We start from the raw sequence: 16367 nt of genomic DNA on the forward strand, positions 1-16367 counted from the left end.
AATTGCTTAAGATATATATCATACTAGCTGTTGCCGGCGACTTCGTCTGCGCTTGATTTTGTTTTTTGATATGGCATTCAATTCATATGTGTACAAAGTTTCATGAGGATCGGTTAAGTAGTTTTTGCGTGAAAGCGTAACAAACAAACTTATATTGACATTTATAATACATGTATTAGTAATAATAGGGATAGGGATAGGGATGTGCTATACAGATTATTTAACTTGATGTTAGTGCACTCATATTATCCTGTAAGTGTTATACTAATAAAAATAAACATCATTTAAGTTTTGAAAGACTGTGTTTTTTGACATGTCGAGAGCATCACCTCACGCTCCGCTTATGAGGCGTGCAAAACTATCAGGTTTTCGACTGTGTTCCTCTGAAGCCTGTGAAGTATTATTTCGGTTATCGTTTACACATTGTATTTTTGGTGGACTACAGCCTAAGTCCTTCTCATTGTGGGAGGATACCCGTGCCCTGTAGTGGGCCGGTAACGGTCTGTTAAGATGATGATGATGCATATATTGTTGACGATTTGTCGATTTGAGTTGACGATCCTCACCTTGGGCAAACGGTGCTGAAGCAAGCGTTCAGGGCATAGTGTGGAGCCGGGCTCAAAATGAGATAAAGCATAGTTTAATGACATAATATTTATTATATAAATACGCCGCGCTGGTTTAATACGGTACCAACATTTTGTTGTCAGGAAAAATCTTAACAAGCCAATTTATACTTTATAGTTCATTTCTTGAAAGCTTAAATTAACTATTTGTAATCAAACTCGTACCAAGCAGACTAAAACAGCGTAACTAGCATTTTTAAGAAACCCATTTAACATAAAGTTGGCATACAATTCGTTTTAACATCTTCTCTTTGCCATTTATAGTAAGTTGACTAATGCCCGTTTTCACTAAAGGTAGAAAACGCTTAATTGTTTTAGAACTGCGTAGAGAAAAAAAACGTTTCACCAACTCTTAAATGATGATTGACGTTAGGCGCCATCTAAGTTACGATAACTATTCGGCGGTGCGTAATGTTTAGGGAACTCGTTAATTGACACTACTGACAGACAAAAAAAATATTAAAATTTGGTTTTGTTTTTTTTTAATAACCTTACATTCATACGACAATGATAAATATGATCTTACAAACACAAAATACCACACAGTGTAGGGTGGCATACCTCACACACCAATCGATTTTCAAGGATCATCTTTGATTAAGCGTAAATTTTTCTGCGTTAGTGAAAACGGGCATAAATCTACTCTATCTGAAAAACTGTATTAGTTAAGTAAGCCTTTAGTTATAAGTAAGCCTTTTTTTTCGTATTCAAAACCTGTAAATTTTATGAAGCCTTTGTTAGCCTTTGTAAAATAAAGATTAAAATAAATTCAGAAGTTTCAAAGCTTATCGATCACACATCAAATCTTTCCTTTTCATAGTATTAGTATAGTATTTCCACGATACATACCACGATATTTTTTTTGGATTTGTCAATATTTCGACCCAGTTGCCTGGATCGTGGTCACAATAGGACTGCGTAGGTACGAGATGTCACGTTAGATGTCACGCGCAGAATCTGACTGCCCGCTTTCGTGTTCTTTTTGTCGGTATTTCACGAATTGTTCGAAATACTACACTGACAACCAAACAACTTTATCGTGGTATGTACCCGTTGAACTATATTAAAGAAATGTTGATCAACCACGAAAATATTAGTTTAAATTGATGGGATTGAGTTTTGTCGCTAGATTATTCCTCAAGGAATTTATAAGTAAGGGTAATAAAGCACCGCATGTACGTTTATTCTGAGAAAGCCCGAATAAGGTGCATATAAGAATATAACCTTGTCATTGTATTATAGAATGACGCAATCGTCAAAAAAATTATTAATAATTTATTACAAAAGTAATAAATAAACAAGTATATTCAGAAATTTTCAAAACATTTGCAATTTAAAATATTTTTTTCAATACTGTTGAATTTTTATTCACTTAGCTATTCACAATTGCTACGTTGTAAAATATTGGAAATAAGTAATCCTAATTGATTATAATATTTGCCACTAGCTTGCGTATAAGTCAAGAAGCGTGGAGTATATGACATATACTTCCGACATTATTCAGAATAAAATCTGAGTCGAACCTAAAGAAGTTTTACTTTAAAATTAAAAATGTCATTATTGCACTTACCGCGTTTCATCCTACCGCAGCGGGTACTTAAGATGTGCATATAAGATACAAATTGATACGGACTGTAATCATTCAGCGTCCACGCATCGTCGAAATCGTACAGTTTACTGTACTGTTCTCCTTTAACATAAAGTCCTTTGTGCCTGACATAAAAAAAAAGAGGTAAGCCAAAAAGTATATTCGTTTTTAACCGATTTCCAATGTCTTGGCAATATTGGATAGAAGCAGGCGTTACTTTGCGGAATTCCATGATACATATATATATATAAATATATATATAATGAAAATTAAGCTTAAAATGGCTATAGGTACTCCGCGAAAAGCAGGAGAATCTGTATGGTGTAATTTATAATTTCTTCAATCCTTATACTCCACACCAAACAGATCGCACGTTTCGCTCCGAAACCGAAGCATCCTAAGGAGATGTCTTTACAATGAATAATTGTTATGTGAAAATTTAAATTTTCATATAATTTAAACCGATTTGGATGACCGATATTATAGGTTAAATCGATGTTATATCGCACACGCTTGCTTCAGTTACCTCTACTGATATAACTTTGAACCGATATCAAAAACAAGGATGGGATTCTCAAATAGGTTGCATTTTTTGTGTTTTTTAACCTATTTAGTCATTTATGATCCGATTCGGGAAATTGTAGAAATACAAATCATAATTTAGACGGCCGATTGGCGCAGTTTGCAGCGCCCCTGCTTTCTGAGCCCAATATTTCGATTCCCACAACTGGAAAATGTTTGTGTGATGAGCATGAATATTCTTCAGTGTCTGGGTGTTTATATGTTATATTCTATCTATGTATGTCTATAATTCATAAAAATATTCATCAGGCATCTTAGTACCCATAACACAAGCTACGCTTACTTTGGGGCTAGATGGCGATGTGTGTATTGTCGTAGTATATTTATTTAATATTGTTTTTCAGCATGTGGGTGTTTATGTGTATATTATAAGTATTTATGTCTATTATTCATATATATTCATCAGTTATCTTAGTACCCATAACACAAGCTACGCTTACTTTGGGGCTAGATGGCGATGTGTGTTGACGTAGTTATTTATTTAAATATAGGTAGCCTAAAGTGGTTTTTGGGCATTTTTGATATTAACTTATATAATAATTGCACATTTTGATTTGAAATTGACTCGTAGAGGAGGAATTTTCCAATTTACTTCATATTGCTTTAAAGTTCTGAGTTTTGCGGTCTTGCAGCGCTCCTAAAACAGATTTTTAAAATTAATAAACATTTACGAGAATACTGTGAATTTAAGTAGGAGGCCCCGGATTCGATTCCCGGTAGAGGCAATGTGGGAATTTTCTCGGGTCTGGTCTGGTGGTGGGCTTTGGCTGTGGCTAGTTACCACCATACCCACAAAGACGTACCGCTAAGCGATTAACTGTTCCGTTGCGATATCGAGTAGAAGCCGATTAGGGGTATAACTACCGTACTCCTTAACAGGCAGTAGCGTGCACTGAGTTTCTTACCAGGGTATGCATAAAGCAGGAAAATTGCATAAAATGGCAAAAATCCGCCTCCTATACGAGTTATATATCAATTTTAGGGTAAGCAGTGCTTTTAAGCTTGTATGAACTGCACGCCACTGTTAACAGGTTAGCCCGCGACCATCTTAGACTGCATCATCACTTACCACCAGGTGAGATTGCAGTCAAGGGCTAATTATTGGTGAGCGGTTAATGTATTTCTAGGAATCTCCTTAGAAAAAGCATTGCCTTGTTCGTCGATAGTGAAAACGGGCATCAGAGACATTTCGCGTACCTACGTAATTTCCACTTATCTTTATAATTGATCATACTGTATTTAATTATATCTGCATAGATCATAAGTTCCTCAACATTATCTCCATAATTGTTATGTTGTTTGATTTGAGATGTAATTTCTTATCTGAGTTTAATAATAGAGATTTAAAATATAATTAGATACCATTATGCGCCGATTGGCGCAGTGGGCAGCGACGATACTTTCGGAGTCCAAGGCCGTGGGTTCGCTTCCCATAACTGAAAAATGTTTGTGTGATGAACATTAATTTTTTTCAGGTGCTTATATGTATATTATAAGTATTTATGTATATCATTCATAAAAATATTCATCAGTCATCTATTCATACCCAAAACACAAGCTACGCTTACTTTGGGACTAGATAGCGATGTGTGTATTGTCGTAGTACATTTATTTATTATTTAAAAAAAAAATGTCTATATCCCGATATAGAAGCTAAAGCCTCGAACCTACTTGGCTATTACTGTTCAGCGCTTAATATAAGTAGTCAGTCATCTTAGTAGGTACCCATAACACAAGCTAATCTTACATTGGGGCTAGGTGGCGATTTGTGTACCTATTGTTGTAGTATATATGTAAAGAACTCTTTTCTCGAGTTCATATATTGAACCTTTTCTGAAAGTCACCGATGTTTTTTACAGTGATAAGTGACAAGTAAGTAGTAAGGGCTTTAAATGTTATTTCTTGTATTTTCACAGAAACGCGATTTCGTCTTTATTTCAACTACCCATTGAAGGGAGTATTATGAACATTATTATAGAACAACATTTAAAGCTCTTATTTCAGGTCTTTAAAATCCAATAATGTCTTCTTAAAATAAACTCTTAAATATCTTTTTTAAATGTTACTTATCACTGTAAAAAACATTGGTGACTTTCAGAAAAGGTTCGATAAATGAACTCGAGAAAAGAGTTCTTTATATATATCTAATTTAAAAAAAAAACGTTTCCCAAGGGATTCGTAAATAGTCCTAAAAACATACAATATCTAGTTATATACAATGATAATAGCTAGTTTCCAATAAGTAACTAAGAATGAATGTAGGTATTTCAAATTTTCGTTAGAGTACCTTAAGATTACCTTCATTTTGGTGACAACTAATATAAGTCATATTGTGAGCTTAATATCCTTTTATAATATGACACCTAAGGTACTTTAAAATACAATATTTCATTCGTATAACACAATATAATCGTGGCATTTTAACTCAAGCCTGCGTGAAAGCTGGCCTCTACGCTCTCATCTTTCACAAGATAGATCAATTCTGATATTTTTAACTGTAAAATGATGTTTAAAAAGAGCAGACTGTTTTGCCGGCTCTTCTTGGTAGAATCTGCCTTCCGAACCGGTGGTAGAGTCCCTACCAATAGACTGATCTAACGTTTCAAAAGTGCTTATAAACTAGGTACAAAAGGTGAAAGGCAATGTTAAGGTACTCTAACGAAAATTTGAAGTACCTACATTCATTCTTAGTTAATTATTGAATATATTATTATAGATTCTACCAAGAAGAGCCGGCAAAACAGTCTTTTCAATTTCAGAATTGTTCTATCTTGTAAAAGATGAGAGCGGAGAGGCCAGCTTTCAAGCAGCCTTGTCGTTAAAATTCCACTATTATATTGTGTTTTAAAGTACCTTAGGTGTCATATTCTAAAAGGATATTAAGCTCACAATATGACTTATATTAGTTGTCACCAACACCTTACCAAAACGAAATGTTAAGGTACAAAAGGTGAAAGGCAATGTTAAGGTACTCTAACGAAAATTTGAAGTACCTACATTCATTCTTAGTTACTTATTGGAAACTAGCTATTGAATATGTTTTTAGGATTGTTTACGAATCCCTTGAGAAACGCTTTTTTTTTTAATTATATACTACGACAATACACAAATAGCCATCTAGCCTCAATGTAAGCGTAGCTTGTGTGTTTAACTAGGCCTACTTGAAATAAATGAATTTTTTATTTTTTTTTATTTCGGTAAACTAAAAGAGGATTTGTTACCCGCGGTTTTCTGTTACCATGACGCAACGTCGGCAAACCTTTGTGTTTAATGAAGAGTTCAGTATCAATAAACTGTGCAATACAGTGATGGACGTGCTCCAATTAAAAACAATCTACTGTCCCGATGGCGCACACGTCACTTGTGAACTCGTTCGTTGCAGTTCACAAGATTTATTAAACGCGATAAAAACGTGGGATTATTTTAGCTAGATCTTTAATAGATGCAATTAAAACAACGATTAATAAACCCCGCTTTATTACCAGTGAATTATATAGGACATGGTTAATTGTCAAAGAATTAAAATTCTTAAACAATAAACCGGTCAAGTGCGAGAGTTTTCTTTGCCCTTGACTGCATGCAACCTTGTAATTAATTGATTGATTTGTAATTCGAACACATAATATAATTTTTTTATGAATGTAGTTACAATTAATTGCTGGTGTGTCTTATGAATAAATAAATAAACCTCACCTGGTGGTAAGTGATGATGCAGTCTAAGATGGCAGCCGGCTAACCCGTTAGTGACTATTGTGGTCATACCCACAATTGGTTTCCACGCGACATACCACCAGAACACTGTCGCTAACTAGACTCGGCCGAAGCCTCACACCAGACTAAAGCAGAAAAATTCAGAAATTTTAATTCCTAAATTGCCTGCCGGGAATCGAATCCGAGCCCTCCTAGTCAAATTCATTGCGCTCACCGTTGCTAAGGTTGACAAAAAAGTTGTATAAATAATTATTGATTTAAAAGAGCGGTGATTGCCTCGTGGTTAGAACTCCGGCTTCACTTTAAGGGAGGCTGAGTTTGAATCCCGCACCTCTTACTCTTACTTATAAGTTACGTGCGTTGTGGCAATCAAATATCACTTGTTTTTACGGTGAAAGAAAACATCGTTAAGAAACCGGCATACTCCGGTTTGAACAAGAGTTTTGCGGTTATGACAGAAGACACTGAGTATTCCAAGATGAGGTTCAAACAACAACCAAAATTTATTTAAAAGTGGTGATAGCCTCGGTCGCCCATAACCCGGAGATCTCTTGAAACTTTTTAACTGGAAATATGTGCGTGTTTAATTTTTAAAGCAATTAAAATAACACATTTTACTTTAGCTGTGAACGAAAACATCTTGAGGTAACCATGCAGGTTAGCCTGAGAGTCCTGTTAAACGTTCTTAAGGTCGTGTGAAATCTACGTATCCGCACTTAACAAGCGTCGCTAAACCCTTCTCATTCTGAAAGAAGACCCCTGCCCTGTAGTGGGCCTATAATGAGTTGAATGATAATGATTCCCAGGACAATACAGAAGCAATCAATGTATTATTTTTCTGTTACAGCCCCACGCTTCTCATTCGATTCATCGTAACCAGAAAGACGTCGGAAAAAGTGTCTTTTAAGGGAAAAAGCGAATTCGAAAATGGAATCACATGAGAAGACACTGAAGACCACGGGTGAAACCTACGGTCTTGAACCTGTGGCCTTGGAAATGCAGCAGCCTAATGGTAAATACGCTTTTTATTTCTATCAAACTAAAAGCTAACCCATGCCATCTTTACCATCAATAGATGCCATTTTTATATTGAAGTTCGGAGATCAGACGGATGAAAATCGTACGATGACGTGCCTTCTTCTTCAGTTATAATATGTCTGGTTCACTCTTCTATATCGTCAAACCACATCTTCCTCTGTCTACCAGGTGCTGTTTTCCCGGTAATTTCAAGGATCAACCTTTTAAACTAGTACAGGGATCCTATCTGTTATCGTCATCATCATATCAACCGGTAGACGTCCACTGCTGGACATACATGACATGTCTCTTGTAGGGAGTTCCAAAGTCCACGGTTCTGTGCCGCTTGGATACCTGCGACGCGCTTGATAATGTTTATTTCCCAAAAAGTGCCGCTGAAAATGCGGCTTAGTGCCGTCTGTCCACCTCGTTGGGGTGGTATCCTCTCTGTAGATGACCGAAAAACGTACCTTCCTTTGTATGACGGTTGTCATCAGTATTCGTTGGCATGTGGCCCTTTGTAATACTTGAGCTGCAATCTAACCGGGTAATGATGAAGTCTACAATGGCAGCAGGCTAACCTGCTACGCATGGCATCGTACTGGTACGTCAATTTTGTGGTAACTAGACAAGTGTTCAGGTTCTCACCAGACCAGATAGAATACTAAAGAAACTAGATTAAGTTTTGAATCTACCGCATTTTTCTCGTTTAGGCAACGGCTCCCTCCCTAAAAGGGTGCTAAAAGACCTTGATGACCTGTTCCCGTACATTGGCGGCTTTGGCTGGTACCAACGGATCCTGTTCCTCCTGATGATACCCTACGCGTTCTTCTTTGCATTCGTATACTTCGCCCAAATATTCATGACCGTGGTGCCTTCGGAACATTGGTGCTATGTGCCTGAACTTGCAAATTTGACAGTTGAAGAAAGGTAAATAAAAAAAGGAATATTTAGCAATTAAACTGTATATAAATTTTATTCAGTGCTTAGAACTTATATACTAGATATGCAGAAAAATCAAAAGAAATATAGGGTTTACTGATTGCAAATCGTTTAATGTTATTTTCAGAGAGTTACGAGTACAAGTTAGAATATTTTTTGCAACATCCTATTTATTTTTGTTTCATTATTATTATAGTTCCTCCTCTATAAGTTTTCGTTCCAAACAAATTGAACTTAAAACTCCATCAATCCATTACTATGCCCTTACCTTTACGACCTTCTTGGTTTTACGCTCCCCCCACACCTTTGAGTGATAATTTAATTACTTAAATCGCACATAACTTAGAAAACATAACCCAACGCACATAACGCTATCACCGCTTCAGCCACCGTTTTACCATTAGTCCTACTTAAATTGTATATGTATACGTAAAACGTTTTTTTCACAATTTTTATCAAATTACAGACGTCACCTTTCGATTCCCCAAAAGGATTTAACTAAGTATGAGAAATGCCTTGTATACGATGTTGATTGGACCGGTGTTCTGGAAACTGGTAACCTGATGCCGGACTCAAAGTGGCCTTCAAAGAAGTGCAATGGAAGATGGGAATTCAATTTCACAGATGTGCCTTATGAAACTATAGCTACAGAGGTAAGAAATAAGAATTTTTAAATTTACTTTTCTCTATTCAGTTTGCCTTTCAAAATAGACAACGAAGGAATTTTAATAATGAGGATGATCCCAAGATTAGCTACAAGAGTTTAGAAAAATATATAAAATAAAAGTTTTACTATGTAATTTTGACCCTAATGATTGACCCCATTGAATCAATGAGATTTATTTTATTAAAGAATTTCACCCCACACACAATTTCATAAGTGTTTTTACCTACACTTGGTGGAAGTACAAATTTCTAAAATGAATACGAGCTTGAATTGACAAGGCATCTCTCCTTGTTTTGCCAATAAACAGGGATCGTTAATTAATAAAGGACTTCTGCCGCTATTAAGAGAGATCCAACAAATCCTTCTGGTTCTCTCGGTTAAATCTAAATAAGTCTAATCGAATAAAACTGAGTACTTTCAGTTAGTTAAACTAGGCCTTTGTATTTGCAGTATAAAATGTATCAGTTAGACTAAAGATTACTCGTAGTAATCTGTAGTTTAACTGATACATTTTATAATAACAAAAACATCAATATACGATGCTTCATTGTTTAAATCAAGCGATTGTAACAATTTTCGCGAACGTTAGCCATACTTACATTGCTAAACCCTCTGTCCTTCTCCGTCTATACAGCTGGGATGGGTGTGCGATAAAGACAACTATCCCGCAACGGCTCAAGCCATTTTCTTCTGTGGATCAATTATTGGAGGGCTGATCTTTGGTTGGGTAGCCGATAAATATGGACGTGTGCCTGCTATTGTAGGTAAGTTAACTAACTTCGATTTAAGAACTGCTTTATGATTGCAGGAGTTAGAAATCATCACGTAAGGAGAAAGCGTTATGCCCCCTCCATGGCAGGCGTTCGTTTTCCTCAAGCGTTGTTTAGATTATCCTCAGGCGCATATCTGTCTCGGAATGCCTTAGTTAAATGTGTCTTTTGTGGTCAGAGCCTGGCGCAAACCACCGAACGCAGGCTTTTTCATTTCATCTATCTATCTAAACAGATCTATAGTTAAAAATATTTCATGGTACCTTTTAAAGGCTTACTTCTATGCCTTTGTTTATTAATACTTTTTCCCTCTTCAGGTACAAACATGGCAGGTTTCTTAGCGGGAGTTGGCACAGCTTTCGCAAATAGCTTCTGGTCTTTCTGCCTTTGCAGATTCCTGGTGGGATTGGCGTACGACAACTGCTTCGTTATTATGTACATTGTGGGTAAGAAAACCAAAACTAACCACTGTATTATGGAAAAATTGCGATGATTGTTATTGTTTTTTATTTATTTATTGGTTATTTATACTCTTTAATTGCACACAAAAAAAAAATAAAGAAGAAGAATAAAAAAACCCAGACAGAATCAGTATACAAAAGTCGGCCTTATCGCTTAGTAGCGATCTCTTCCAGCAACCTTAGGATAAGGAAAACAAAAGGATAACAGACTGCAGGTTGTGCATATTAAAAAAAAACATACTTATACTTGAACTAGATTCTAGATTGAATTAGATTTAATAGTTACTTAACTTAACTTACTTAGTACTAAAAGTCACGCAGCAAAAAAAATACTAAATAGATTTCGAAGGATATTGTGTATTTGAATATGGATCTCAGACTGCAATAATATTTGAAAAAAGAAATATTTATTTATTACATTTGATTAAAGGAAAGCATATATTTTGTCTGACATTAATAATTGAATGTCTACAGTGGTAGAGTACGTGGGGCCAAAATGGCGTACATTCGTCGCGAACATGTCAATAGCAGTATACTTCACGTTTGCGGCGTGTCTCCTCCCCTGGATTGCCCTGGGGGTGTCCAACTGGAAGGTGTACACACTTATAACCAGCGTGCCCTTGGTGCTGTCGCTGTTGACTCCGTGGTTCGTGCCTGAGAGTGCAAGGTACAGTGGACATAAGAAAAAATACTGGGTACAAATTCCATAGCGAATTGGATGGTCAATATTTCTGCTGTTAAGTTTTGATTGTTGGCGTCAGTAACACTGTTTTATAAAGCTGATTTGTATAGCTATAATATTGTTCCAACACGCGCTGGATAAGTGATGTGAAACATCTTAATATTTTAGAAATAAACTTTATAAATAATTTCAGATGGCTCATTTCACAAGGACGTCTTGATGAAGCATTCAAAATTTTGAAGAAATTTGAAAGAGTGAACGGAACCAAAATACCTGAAGATATCTTAAAGGAGTTTAAGGTAAGGAGTACACTATGTTACACACAATGCAACAGTTATTTAATGTACACTGCATACCTAGATATGGTGTGATTTAAGATAGTTTGGCGGACGCCTGGCGCAGTTGGCAGCGACCCTGCTGTCTGAGTCCAAGGTCGTGGGTTCGATCCCCAAAACTGGAAAACGTTTGTGTGATTAACGTGAATGGGTGTTTATCTGTATATTATAAGTATTTATATGTATTATATTCATAAAAATATTCATCAGCTATCTTAGTACCCATAACACAAGCTACGCTTACTTTGGGGCTAGATGGCGATATGTGCAATGGCGTAGTATATTAATTTATTTATTTATAGTATGTACTATAGAGTATGCAGATTTAAGAGCTATTTGAATTCCAATTGCAGGATACAGCCACAGAAATAGCTAAAGCGGAAGCAGAAATCAAGAATTACTCCGTAGTGGATCTCTTCAAGACGCCACGTCTGCGGCGGCACAGTATCCTGCTCGTGGTTATCTGGATGTCCATCGCCATGGTGTTTGATGGGCACGTGAGGAACGTTGGCTCGTTGGGCCTAGACATGTTCCTGACCTTCACGATCGCTACAGCCACAGAGTTCCCGGCTGATATCTTCTTGATTTTGATATTAGATATGTACGTATGAATTATAAACACCATACCAGAAATGAAAATGAAATAAAATGAAAGTTATCGATAATGTAATCAAATCATAACAAAACAGTTACGTTGGCAAGTAACTAGAATTCAAATTTACAATTATCAGGCGCGTACTAAAGACAGAAAACATGAAAAAAATTGGCTTCACGCATTCTCTTAACTTTATTATTTCATTCAAATTATACACTATCGACTAGGATCAACTGCTTTTGTTAAATCTCATCAGAATCACAAAATGGCACGCTACATTTGCGCAACACCCAAGCCTACTACCCAACTACCCAAGTTCTGCATGAATCCTCGATCGAAGGTCTTATTTTGTCCGTAATACTTTTGGATATTTTTGTTGAAACGGCCATGTCACATCGGAGGTTAAATGGCTTAATTCTTATCCTTTATATTTATTTACAGTTTGGGTCGTCGTTGGCTCGCTTTTGGCTCCATGTTGATGAGCGGTTTGTTTAGCTTCTTAGCTACGACTGTTCCACTCGGTAAGTAACACCATACCTCTAAAACCAAATCACTCCATGAACAAAGACTCTTCCATAACTCGTGAGTTCGCTCCTAGCCAAAGTAATTAAATATGTTCTCATGAAAGGAAATAAAAGGTTGAAAAGAAATGATTAGCTTTAAAAAGATATGGCAGTAAGAGATGCTCATGCTAGCCATGCTGCCGTGCTGGGCTGGAAAAGAAATGTATTAAGAGATAAGCTATACCTGTAACGTCCGACGTTCTGAACATTTTATGTTAAGTTCTACCTTTGTTTTATGTACTAAATAAATACATAAGTAGTTGATTGATAAAATATCTATGTTTTGCAGGCATCCCATCGGCCTCACTCGCGATCGTCGGCCGCTTTGCCGTCAACATATCCTACAACATCGGGATGCAGTACGCGGCAGAGTTGCTACCGACAGTGGTGAGGGCTCAAGGACTGGCTCTCATACACATCAGCGGCTACGTGGCCACTATACTCGTACCTTATATAGTTTACTCGGTAACTATCAAAATGACATCTTAGCCAAAAGACTTGTCCACATCCAAGTTGTTTTTTTTTATTCCAATATAAGTTAGCCCTTGACTGCAATCTCAGGTGTGATAATGACTGAAACTGTAGCTGGCTAACCTCTTAGGGGTTAAGCTTTAACATTAAATCTATACTATGTTAATCGGTTTTTACAGAAGCATACATGTATATTATGTAAGAGACAAATGAATGTACATTTGTCTCGTAAAAGGAATTCCCTATTGTCCTATGTAATCTCGGAATCCCTGTGAAGTGACATTACGGGATATTTATTTTTTAGCCAGTTTAATCAATCAATCAATCAAAAATACTTTTATGCTTACAAGAAAAAAAAAATAAAAGAGAACAAAGGTACAAGTCACTTAAATTTGTGTAACGAAGGCGGCCTTATCACTTATAGTGATTTCTTCCAGACAACCATTATGAGGAATTGGCTCACATATGAATCCTTATTACTAAGAAACAAAATAAAATAGCTGTCTTCCTGCCTAAACTCTGTTCTGCATGTTGGCGTGGCGTACCTATTTACTGTTCTTAGATAATTGGGAACGTCGACAAAGGTCTAAAAATCTATCTAATTTTCGCAATGATTTATCCGCAGCCGTTAATTTACTCACTAGTTTAGTCGGGTTACAGATTGGGATCTGTAATCCGACTAAAAAAAAACAAACGTAGTTTGTTAAATAACAAAATTATTTTATCTTAGCACCAGTGACCATACTCACATACCTCTTTTTACTTTTTAAAACAAGATGATGCTTACTTTTTCCACTTTTATTCTAGGCAACTATTTCTCCGGAGATCCCACTTCTGATACTCGGCGCAATCGGAATATTTGGTGGTTGTCTATGCCTCTTCCTGCCGGAGTCTATGGGCAAAAACATGCCACAGACAATACAGGACGGTGAAGAGTACGGATCTGAACAGAAGTTCTGGGATATGCCGTGTTGCAAGAGGTAATTTTTTTTATTTTAATTCTACACCTAACAAAATTTTCTTAAAAGTCTTACAGTGCTTTCTTAGAGCAGTTTTAACCAATCGTGTTGTTTAAATGACGCACTATGTAATCAGACACCAAAAATACAGAAATTTGACGGCCAATTTTCTAAGTCTAAGGCCGTGGGTTCGATTCCCACAACTGAAAAATGTTTGTGTGATGAACATGAATTTTTTTCAGATTCTGGGTGTTTATATTTATATTATAAGTATTTATGTACATTATTTATAAAAATATTCATCTTCATCTTAGCATCCCTAACACAAGCTACGCTACTTTGAGGCCAGCTGGGGATGTGTGTATTGTTATAGTATATTTATTTATTTACGATTATCGCAGTGTCATTATTGAGTCCAGTTGCACTTAATAACAGTTTTTTTTTTTTAAATTAGTAACAAATTGGTACAAATTATTAAAACGTTGTTTTTTTTCAGGAAGATCTGTGAGCCCCCTGTAGAACAGCAATATAAAATATGAAAAGACATCGAAAGAATAAAATTAGTTTTATGTCATTTAAGTTCCACATACATTAGCGGTGCGAGCGGTGATAGCTCAGTGGTTAGTGATTGGGTCTCCGTTTCCGGGGACCGAGTTCGATCCCCGGTACGCACCAATAACTTCTCGGAATTATGTGCGTTTTTTTTTTTTAATTTCCCTTTTTTTAACGGTTATGGAAAACGTGAGGAGCCTGCATGCCTGAGAGTTCTCTATAATGTTTTCAAAGGCGTGTGAAGTCTTCCAATCCGCACATGGCAAGCTTGTTGGATTACGGTCTGGACCTTTTCTTTCTGAGATGAGACCCGTATCCTGTAAAGGGTTCATTGTAAAGGTACGTGGCATCACAGAAAGTTCGTGCAAGTAGAGTGCCCACTAATGCAAATAACTTAACGTGTAGTACAATTTACATGTATGTTACAGCAGTAGACCGTGCTAGTAACTTGGGCTCGAAGTTCGGTAGAGTTTGATTGAGTGTACTTGCAGGTAGAAAAGCCTTTGATTTAGGCTTAAGAAAACACATGCAATCAGTCAGTCGCGATGCTATTTTGAATAATCGCTTTGTGTATAAAGACATTTAAACGGGACGTTAACGTACATATAATTAGGAATAACTTAATTGAATTGCTTTTATATATTGTATACTCATGTGTAATAATTTGTGAATAAATTTCTCGAATAAACTGTGTTTTTTCTAAGTCTCATGCATGAAATAATATTAAAAATTTAACAAAAAAAATCGACGTCTGAAATAATCGTCAACAATTTAAGGAGAGCACTGTCGCCTGTAATACAAGATTTTTACCTAAATCAGGGACAGTAGATCTTAAATTGAACTATTACATACATTTATTACAAAATAAAATTGTTTTAGAAATTAAAGATAACTGTAAATTAGTCTAAGTTCATATATATAAATTATATATATTAAATTAATAGTAACAACGGTATAACCTTTTTGTTATGTTGTCAGATTGCATAAACAATGCATATTTATGCCATAGTAGCAAACGCGGTTGATTTGCTGTAATTTTTTGAAGATTTCCGTTGTCTGCCTCCGAAACTTTTTTAAATCAGATGTATACGAAATTTAAATGAGACCAATTCAGAATAAGCCCGTTTCGATCCAAAGAATATTTTTGCAAATCTCTGTTATAAATGACGGAGTTGTGAACCTCCTCCTACTTGAAGGAAGTCGGTTGAAAAATACAGTCGATATTGCAGTACCACTAGTGCTAGTTTTGCTTAACAAACGTAACTTCAGAGTTAAGTAAATGTAAAATTTGTATGAAATAGTTAAATCATAACGTTTAGTCATCAATACAAAATGACACTTTACGGCTAATATTACCTTTGTTTACTTAAAATCTAACAAGTCGTCGGTCTCAACGTCATTATCACTACATAACAACATTTTCAAATAACATTAAAGGTGTGTTTACAAGCTCCATTTTGCACAATTAATCAAAAATATTAACTGTCCTTTATTAATTTTTTTTTAGCCAGCAATTAACATTGACTTATCCTTAAAAAGTTATTCATTTGTAAGCGAGTGGTGGAAAACTTTAAATACTGTATTTCATAATTATACGAGATTATGTAAAATAATGTGTATGAATATTTTTATAGAGCAAAGGTGCAATGTGTGGCGACTAGTTAAATCCACCTGAAAAAAATAAAACTAGAAGACGTTAAACCACGCAGCATTTAACGTGATTCACCGATAAAAAATGGTTTATAAACAGTAATAGTAATCAAATCGGGTAAAAAGATGAAATCCGTTAATAAATAAAACAAAAATTCGCCTGTGTAAACGGAACTGAAAACGTAAACAATAGTGT

General features: G+C 35.8%; 1 protein-coding gene across 2 annotated transcripts; it reads left to right on the top strand.

The window, feature by feature from the left end:
* Nucleotides 1–2273: 2273 nt before the first annotated feature.
* LOC120628381 (carcinine transporter-like) lies at nt 2274–15193 on the top strand. Of its 2 annotated transcripts, none has more exons than XM_039896725.1 (13): nt 2274–2358; nt 7355–7519; nt 8238–8454; nt 8933–9119; nt 9768–9897; nt 10221–10349; nt 10839–11031; nt 11240–11345; nt 11735–11982; nt 12418–12497; nt 12829–13004; nt 13818–13990; nt 14466–15193. In XM_039896725.1, exons 2-13 carry the CDS (start codon nt 7435–7437, stop codon nt 14506–14508), a joined length of 1767 nt encoding a protein of 588 aa, XP_039752659.1. In that variant the 5' UTR covers nt 2274–2358; nt 7355–7434; the 3' UTR covers nt 14509–15193. The 2 variants fall into 2 exon arrangements, with proteins under 2 accessions (XP_039752659.1, XP_039752661.1); XM_039896727.1 differs by lacking the exon at nt 2274–2358 and adding an exon at nt 6998–7082.
* Nucleotides 15194–16367: the final 1174 nt, after the last annotated feature.

The sequence above is a fragment of the Pararge aegeria genome, chromosome 12 (genome assembly GCF_905163445.1).
Source record: "Pararge aegeria chromosome 12, ilParAegt1.1, whole genome shotgun sequence".
NCBI classification, from domain to species: domain Eukaryota; kingdom Metazoa; phylum Arthropoda; class Insecta; order Lepidoptera; family Nymphalidae; genus Pararge; species Pararge aegeria.